Genomic DNA, 9607 nt, shown 5'->3' with positions numbered 1-9607 from the left:
TCCAGGTATCCTTTTTTTTTTTTTTTTTTTTTTTTTTTTTTTTTTTTTTTTTTTTTTTTTTTTTTTTTTTTTTTTGTAATCTGTTTTGTCTTCAAGTGTTAGCTGTCTCAACTGTTCTTGGTCATTATGTAATTTTTGGTTGTCAAGTGTTAGGGGAGACGATGCACATCACCTCCCAATACTTGGCGAATGAGGAGAATGCCGTAGTAGCCATGTCCAAGGTGGAGGCGTCTGGCCTAGGAAGGACTTGATCATTGCAATGGATGCCAACATTACTTCCAAAGAAAAGATCCAGGCCTTGTCCAAGTAGCTGAACTCTGAGAAGCTACTGGCGAAGCAGAAGGACGAACAACTTGCAGTGGCTAACCAAAGGATGAAGACCACCGTTGCTGGCCGTCCACGCTTTTCAGCTTACAGACGAATACAATGCTATTTTTTTTGGTTGGTACTTCAAATGTTTTGAACTATTGAGAAGGTATTTGATAAAACATGGCCCTAGGACGAACCTAGAGGATCTAGACTTTGAGGCCATCGACAAAGAAATTGAGGCAAACGAGGCGGCATGGGCTGCGGCAATTTCTGGCAAGGATCCTCCAGAGCTTGAGAAGGACGAGAACAATGGTCCTCTAGCATAATTTTATTGCCTATTTCCCTTTTTTGTTTTTTGAAATGCCCTGCCTATTTTTGGGTTGTTGAACAATTTATAACTTTTTGGAATGCCCTACTTGTTTTAGGGCTATTGAACAATCTACAAATTTTTCATATATATATATATATATATATCTATGTGTTTTACTTTCTTTGCGTTCATATGGTTTGTGAATACTTCTAGTTTATATCTCCTATTTTGCTGTAGTTTACTTTTGCTTATGCATGCTTTTTGTCCATCTTGGGACTTAGAAAGATTTCTTGTTGAGACATGCTCTTTGTCCATCTGGGGACTTAGAAAAATTTCTTTGCATGCTCTCTTCTAAACTTTGCTCTAGACGAGCCACATTTCCTTTAAGGGATCTTATCCGTTAAAAGACTGTTTCAGAAAGACCCTTTTTCTTTAACTCGGTTGGGACGATTTACATCCATTCAAGGAATCTTATTGTCTTTAGGTGAAGTGGATGATGTACATCCAATTAAGGAATCTTATCGTCTTTTCTGTTTAAAATGATTTACATCCTTTGGAGGAATCTTATCATTTTAGCTTGGTTAGAGACGATTTACATTCATTTAAGGAATTTTTTCGTCTTCAATCAGTGTGGACGATGTACATTCATTTAAGAAATCTTATCGCCTTTTTTAGTTAGAATGACTTAATCCTTTGGAGGAATCTTATCATTTTAACTTGGTTGGAGTTTTTGCATCCAGATGGTAGTTTTAGTTCAAGCATGAAAAAGATAGTCGAAATATGTTAATCACTAAATGAATATGTTTATTTGAATCTGCTTTAAAAAATATAAGACAATACTCACTGCTTACAAATAAGTTATGGCTCCTATTCGTAATACCTCTTTAGGTGTTCAACATTCCAAGGACGGGGTAACTTATTCCCATCCAAATCTTCTAGGTGATAGCTTCCTTGGCGGGAATAGTGGACGACATTATAAGTTCCTTCCCATGTTGCCCCCAATTTTCCTTGTGCTGGATCCTTTGTTACAGGTGTCACTTTTCGTAGGACAAGATCTCCGATGTTGAACCTTTTGAGTTTTACTTTCTGGTTGTAATACTTCGCCATCTTCTATTGGTACATGGCCATTCTTTGTGAAGCTTGGTCTGTGACTTCGTCCAAACAATCTAGATTCAACTTCAATTGGTCGTCGTTGCTTTGTCCGTCAAAGAATTCCTTCCTTAGGCTAGTGAGCCCTATTTCAACGAAGATGACTGCTTTTGTGCTTTAGGTTAGATTGAAGGGTGTTTCTCTTGTTGGGGTTCTTGTTGTGGTTTTGTAAGCCCATAAGATGCTTTGTAATTCCTCGAGCCATGCTCCCTTCGCCCCACTAATCGGGCCCTGATGATCTTTAGCAATGTTTGGTTTGTCACTTCGGTCTGTCCATTTGCTTAATGGTGTCCCAGGGATGAATACTTGTTCTTGATGCCAAGGCTTGAGCAAAATGATCTGAATCCTTGACTGTTGAACTAATGACCATTATCTGAGATGATCGTCTGGAGGATCCCGAACCTGCATACAATATTTTTCCATACAAAACTTCGTACCTTTGCTTCTGTGATCGTGGCTAATGCTTCTGCCTCCACCCACTTTGTAAAGCAATCTATAGCGACGAGTAAGAACTTTACTTACTTTTTTCCTTATAGTAGGGGCCCCATGATGTCAATCCCCCATTGTGCAAATGGCTAGGGTGAGGTGATGGCCGTCATCTTCTCTCCTGGGACTCGTTGGACGTTTCCATACCTTTGGCAGCTATTACACTTCTTAATGAAATCGGTTGTGTCTTATTGCATTATGGGCCAGAAATAGCCTGCCTTCATTATTTTTCTTACATGGGATTTTGCTCCTAAGTGGTCACAACAAATGCCCCCATAAACCTCTTTCAGAACATACTTGGCTTCTTCTTCTTCAATACACCTCAAGTAAGGCTATGAGAAGCCTCTTTTGTAAAGCTCGTCATTTAACACGGTGAATCTAGCAGCTTGTTTTTTGATCTTCTTGGCTTTGTCAAGGTTTGGTGGCAGTCAGCCATCTTTGAGATAGGACAAGATTGGGCTCGTCCATCCAGTGCAGGCGTGTACTTGAAAGGTTTGAAATTCTTCAATGCTGGGGGAGTTCTGTTCTTCCAGCCTCCAATCTGTCGCCTTTGCCTGACTATTCATTGACGTGCTCCTAAACACTTCATCAGCATCTACATTTTGATCTCGTGGGATTGGAGCGAACTCTACCCAATTAAACTTGCTAATCAATTGGTTCGTCAACTTGAGGTATTTCTGCATTCTTATCACCATTGCTTCAAAATCTCCCTTGACTTGACTTATGACGAGCTGTGAGTCATTTCTTAGCAAGGCGCTCTTTGCCCCTAGAGCCTGGGCAATCCTCAACCCCGTCAGTATAACCTCATACTCCGCTTCATTATTAGTTACTAGGAACTTAAGTTGAACTCCATACTTCAATGTGTCCCCCTCAGGGGAAGTGATGATGACGCCTGCTCTGCCCCTCTTCTGTGTGAATGACTCATCCGTATGGATTGTCCAGAGTTCTTCTTGGTTATTCTCATATTCGGGGCAAGTGAACTCTGCTATGAAATCTGCAAGCTCTTGGGCTTTTATGGCCATTTGGGGTCGATACTCTATGTCAAACTAACTAAGCTTGATGGCCCACTGTATCATCCATCCAACAACCTCAAGTTTATTCATTGCTTTTTTAATGGGCTAGTCTGTCATTACTATGATTGGGTTAGCTTGAAAGTATGGACAAAGCTTTCTAGAGGCCATTATTAAGGTGAAGGTGATCTTCTCTATTCGTGGGTACCGAGATTCAGCTCCTTAGAAAGCCTGGCTGATGTAGTACACCGAATGGAGTACTCTATTTTATTCTCTAATTAAGGCTATGCTCACCACAGTTAAGGACACTACCAGGTATAGGAACATGTCTTCTTCTTTTTTGGACGGACTTAGGAGTGTAGAGTTACTCAGGTAACCCTTTAGTTCCTAGAATTCTACTTCACACTCGTTTGTCCAGACGAAAGCTTGCTTTAAGGTCTTGAAAAAAGGAAGGCATTTGTCTGTTGCTTTGGAGATGAACCTATTGAGGGTTACCACCCTTCCTGCGAGGGACTGTACTTCTTTGATCGTCTTTGAGGAGGACATCTCGAGGATGGCTCTCACCTTTTTTGGATTTGCTTCTATTCCTCTCTGTGATACCATGAAGCCAAGGAATTTTCCAGAGGAGACTCCAAGGGCGCACTTGGCCGGGTTTAGCTTCATACTGTATTGTCTGAGTGTATTAAATGTCTCCTTGAGATCGTTTAAATGATCCTCCTCTTCCTTGCTTTTGACTAGCATGTCGTCCACATACACTTCTACGTTCCTCCCAATCTGCATGCTAAACATCTGGTTGACCAATCTCTGGTACATGGCTCTCGTGTTCTTCAAACCGAAAGGCATAACCCTGTAGCAATAGAGCCCCTAGCTGGTGATGAAGGCGGTTTTCTCTTGATCTTCTTTTGCCATCTATATTTGGTTGTACCTGGAGAAGGCATCCATAAAGGTAAGGAGTTTATGCTTGACCATTGAATCTACAAGTTGGTCAATCCTAGGCAAAGGGAAACTGTCATTTGGGCAAACACTATTCAAATCCATGAAGTCAACGTACATTCTCCATTTCCCGTTTGCATTCTTGACCATGACAACGTTGGCCAACCACTCGAGATAGTATACCTCTTTAATGAAGTTAGCAGCGAGCAGCTTGTTCACCTTGTCCATAACTGCTTTATTTTGTTCAGGGGCGAAAACTCTCCTTCTCTGCTGGGCGGGTTTCTTCTCAGGATCCACATTTAGGCAATGTTGAATAATGCCTGCTGGTAGGCTAGGCATATCTTCATGACCCTAGGTGAATACGTCCAGGTTGTCCTTCAGAAAGCTGACGATTTCTTTTCTCATCTGGAGGTTCAAATTCGTCCCTACCTAGGTCGTCTTTGTGGGATCTCCCTCGACCAACTCAGCCGTCTCGAGTTTCTCGACAATTTCTGGTGTCTTTTCTTTGATCATCCATGTATGGTTTTCTTTTGACGCCAAGATTGCTTGGTAGCATTCTCACACCAAAACCTAGTCTCCTCCGATTTCGCTAATTCCTCACTCTGTTGGGAATTTCACCTTCAGGCAATACGTGGAAGTGGTTGCTTTCCACCGATTGAGGGTAGGCATTCCTATGATCATATTGGAAGACGTAGGTGAGTCTACTACCAAGAAGTTGTGTCGATTGGTTATCTGAAGGGGGTATGAGCCAGCTGTGATCGTCAGTGTTACTATTCCCAGTGGATATACCTTGTCTCCACTAAAACTAACAATGGGAGATTCGAATGGACGAAGTCTTTTCGGGTCCATTTTTAACTGCTGGAAGACAAAAAGATAAATGATGTTTGCCGAGCTTCCATTGTCCACCAAAACCCTCCTGGTATTGTATCCTTCAATCATGAGCATAATAACCAATGGGTCATCATGAGGCTGTTTCATCCCTCTGGCTGAAGTTGAAAACCAAAGAGCTATCATATATGTGAAACACCTTCAATTTTGTGAGTTTTGAGAAGTGGGCTTCAGAAATAACACCTTCAAATGGATTGCCACCAATATGTAATCTCTCTAGATTAAATTGTTTTCCCAAACTTTCAGGTATTGTCCCACTTAATTGATTTTCAGAAAGCCATAATATTCTCAATGATGGAAATGTTTTGAGATCAGGAAATAATCCCATAATGTGATTGTTATCTAAATACAATTCCTTTATTGAGTGGTTTGCACACCCAGTCAAGTTATGAACAATTCCTAGAAGTTGTTCGCTAAGATTGTTACTTGATAGAGACAATGTTTTTAAATTACACATTCCACTGAAGCTTTTTGGTATCCCACCTTCAAACTCATTATCATGGAGACTAAGAACCTTAAGAGAGTATATTCTGCAGAAAGCATTAGGAATTAAACCTTGAAATTGGTTATCATAGAGATAGAGTTCAACAACTCTGGTATTGGAGTTGAACAACCACTCTATTACTGAAGAAGACAAAGTGATATTGTTAACAGAGAGATCGAGGATGTCAAGAGGTAGAAGAATTAACATGGGGAATTGGAAAAATATTCGGAAGACTACAGGCTCTCAAGTTTAGGACTGTCAAATAAGGTAGTTGATTCACTACGTGGAGCTAATTATTAATTTTGCTTAGGTTAACGGAACTCATGCCAAGGAAACTTAAAGAAGAAAGTGGACGGAGCCACTCTAAGTTTTCGGGTTCATTAAAATTATTCCAGGCAAGATCAAGATATTGCAAGCTAGAAAGGTTCCCAAGCTAAAAAGGAATATTTCTTCCGAAATTAGCACGAGAAAAGTCGAGGTGTCTTAAGTTTGAGAGAGAAGCAATGGATTTTGGGATTTGGGTATGATTAAAATCATTGTAACTCACATTCAAAAAAGGCAAATATTGCAACTCACTCAAGAAAGGACTTAGTTTACCTCTCAAAGGTTCCACATCCGAGATACTAAGATTGAGATGGTACGTGGCCTATTTGGTTGTTCCAGTTGACCCCTTTCCATTTGCAATAGTCTTCTCTCCCTACTCTAGTACTCCAAGAAGAAAGATAGCCATAATCATCAATAAGGTCTTCCTTAATCTTGACAAGTGCTTGTCTCTCATGCTCTTTGCAGCCGAGGTTAGCATCTCCCACACCCCAATAATTTCCAAGGGTTGGTTTCATGCACAACAAAAAGAGAAAAAAAGTGAGGAGAAGTTGGAGGGAACTTCCACCCATGATTAGGATGAACGTAGAAGATCAAGAAAGTGATTAAGATTATAAGAGCATCAACACATAAAAGGTGCAATGTTATGAGTATCTTACAACCCCCAATCCACAATTATTTATACACGCATTATGTAGAAATTATTATTATCAAATAATAAATAAATAAATAAAAGGAAAGAAGTCAAAAGTGATTGGAAAGTTCTTTTGATTGATTAGACAGTATTGTGAATAATAATTATAGTACCATACACTTTCATACACACATTTTGCTATGACTATCTTATATAATAAACTATAAATAATGGAGAAAAAAATGGTAGATCCATTTGATGTGATAGACAACCAATCACACTCTGTCACATAAGAAAATTGTGGCAAAATGTATATTATTTGTAATATTATTGTTATATTTAGCAAAACATTTGGACAGACTCATGCAAATATAAATGCATTCCACATTGTAATTATAGTGACAGCCCATAAGAAACCACTTTTCCTTGTCAATCACTAAATTAAGGCTTACAATTTTACTTTTTTCTAAATAAACTCTAGAGTCTAGACATCTCCATTGAAAAATACCAAAGTGTGTGTTGTACTACAAAACTATTTGTGAATTAAGGCTTACAATATCCTAACCAACACCAGCTGAAAGTAAATAAATTACTGTTGAAAGGATCAATAATTATTCGAATAAAGATCAATAATTATCCCAAAAAATAGGGTTCTAGCATCATCGATCACATCATTGGGTATGGCTTATCTCTAATATTTTTTTAACTGAAATCTCATTTTGTTTTAATAAAAAACTGTCACATCATTCACTAACTAAATAAAATGTAGAGATTAAAACTAACTACCACTTGCTATTGTATATTTAAAATAAAAGGACATGTCCAATTAAAAAAGTATCGGAGGTAAACCAAATCTCACATCATTGACATAAGGGGCCATAGGCCACCAATGATCTCAATGCCGTGGTGTTTCATTAATGGAAACTTTCTTTGTTGCAACCAATAAATGAATTATCACAAGACTTAGTTTTCATAAAAACTTGGGCAAATTACACTTTACTCTATGGTTTACTTGAAAAACACTTTATCTACTTGTGGTTTAAAAATTGGTACTTTACCCACCTGAGGCAAGTTTTGCTTATCTCTAGTTATCCACATTCATTAAAAACAAGGGTAAATTTGTATTTTTACTACCCTTTTATGCCATATAAGAAAACTAAAAAATCAAGAGAAAAGAAGATCTAAAAGCTATGTTTTATAAAAATTAAAACCTAACTTTTAAATATTTTTTCTCTAACCTTTGAAGTAATTCACTGTATACCACGTTTGAAGTTTAAAAGCTAGGATTGAACTGACCAAGAGGCATGTAGAAGCAAGCAGGGCAAGGAAGTTGGAATAATTAATCTCGTACTCCAAGTTTGCCATGGTTTATAACTCTGAAATGAGTATCAAAAGCTGTGCAAATAATGGACAAAAAAAAAAGCTACAAAGCCACCATGCTCATAGTAACCAGGGGAACTTGATGTTCTTTTTATTGGGGATTATGTGTATAGTAACAAGTGTGATTGCCCATGATAGCATTTGCATAATTTCTGTGGAAAAAACTCAAGTTTTAGAGTTGCACTAGGTTCCACTACCATTTAGCAGCATCATTAGCATTAAGAAGTGAATTCCTAGCAGTAAGCAGGATCAAATTATGCCGGCTATTTATGCGCAGTGCTGACTTTTATTCTGATGACATTTGTCTTAAATTTTATAAAACCTAATTTTTAGATATTTTTCTCTTGAATTTTTTAATTTTTTATGTTTTGAAAGGAGAGAGATATAAAAGAGTAGAAAATATACAAATTTACTCATATTTTTAACAGATGTGAGTAACGGGAGACAAACATAATTTACTTTAGGTGGATAAAGTGCCAATTTTTTTAAATCACAAATAGGCAAAGTATTTTTCAAACAAATCACAGGTAGGCAAAATGTAATTTCTCCTGAAACTTTCTCATAAGTCATTTAAAAAAAATAAAATAAAATAAAAAAATAAACCTTTTCTTTAGTCAATTACCACAAGATTCACAAGGATATGTATATATTTCATCTAAAGTCTTCAAATATTGAGTGGCTATAATGAATGCGAAAATTATCTATCAACTCGTGTCACTGTCAGCGTAAACAAGCACTACAAAAAACGCAGGCTATAGCTGCGTTTAGAAAAAATGCGGTTATAGCTAATCTGTAGCTGCGGTTTTAAGAAATGCGGCTAAAGCCTTAAGCTATAGTCGCGTTTTTTAAAAACGCGGCTATAGTTAACCTATAGCTGTGTTTTTAAATGCGGCTATAGGTCTAGATGAATATTTTTTTTAATGGTGACCTATAGCCATGTTTTTACGTTTTAAAACGCAGATAATGGTAAGCTATAGCCGCGTTTTTCAAAAACGCAGCTATAGGTCCAACTGAATAATTTTTTCAAAGGAGGACCTATAGCCACATTTTTTCGAAAACGCGGCTATAGGTCCAGCTGTAGCTGCGTTTTTAAAACGCGGCTTAGGTCATCCTTTAGTGACATGACCTATAGCTGCGTTTTTCGAAAACACGACTATAGGTCCAGTCTTATAAATATGTCACTGACCTATAGCCGCATTTTTTGAAAACGTGGCTATAGGTCATGTCGCTATAAGGTGACCTATAGCCGTGTTTTTCGAAAACGCAGCTATAGGTCCAGTCGTATAACCTAAAGTTACATTTTTAAAACACAGCTTAAGTCACCTTTTAGTGACATGACCTATAGCCGCTATATGTAACAAAATTTTTTTTTTCTTCAGCTTCCCACGTGCCCCCCCTTTCCCACCTATCCCGACTTTCTTCTTTTCTTATTTCTCCTTCTTTCTTTTTTCTCTCTTCATTCTTCACTTTAGATCCTCCGTAAGTTTCTTCTTTCTTTCCTTTTTTTTTTTTTTTTTTTCTTCCTTCCTCACATCTGGGTAACTCTTCTTTTTCTTTTTTTCTTTTTCTTTTCCCTTTTTCTTTCTTCCTTCTTCACATCTAGGTAACTCCTCTTCTTCTTCTTTTTTTTTTTTTTTTTCTTTTTTCTTTCTTCCTTCTTCACACCTGGGTAACTCTTTTTTCTTTTTCTTTTTTTTCTTTTT

At 37.7% G+C, this 9607-nt stretch overlaps 2 protein-coding genes across 2 annotated transcripts in view; both read right to left on the bottom strand.

The window, feature by feature from the left end:
• The window catches only part of LOC112031001 (G-type lectin S-receptor-like serine/threonine-protein kinase RKS1), a 17233-nt gene extending 15507 nt beyond the window's left edge, over positions 1-1726 (bottom strand). Inside the window, exon 1 of the mRNA XM_065767942.1 lies at positions 1500-1726. Within this exon, the coding sequence (XP_065624014.1) occupies positions 1500-1726 (227 nt within the window). The remainder of the gene's footprint in view (positions 1-1499) is intronic.
• A 3432-nt stretch (positions 1727-5158) lies between these two features.
• LOC136065159 (receptor-like protein 51) lies at positions 5159-5776 on the bottom strand. Its single transcript, XM_065767935.1, has one exon. The coding sequence runs from the start codon at positions 5774-5776 to the stop codon at positions 5159-5161; it is 618 nt and encodes a 205-aa protein (XP_065624007.1).
• Between the last annotated feature and the right edge of the window lie 3831 nt (positions 5777-9607).

The sequence above is a fragment of the Quercus suber genome, unplaced genomic scaffold, assembly GCF_002906115.3.
Source record: "Quercus suber isolate HL8 unplaced genomic scaffold, Cork oak 2.0 scaffold_26, whole genome shotgun sequence".
Classification (NCBI taxonomy): Eukaryota; Viridiplantae; Streptophyta; class Magnoliopsida; order Fagales; family Fagaceae; genus Quercus; species Quercus suber.
This window is presented reverse-complemented; position numbering and strand designations above follow the sequence as displayed.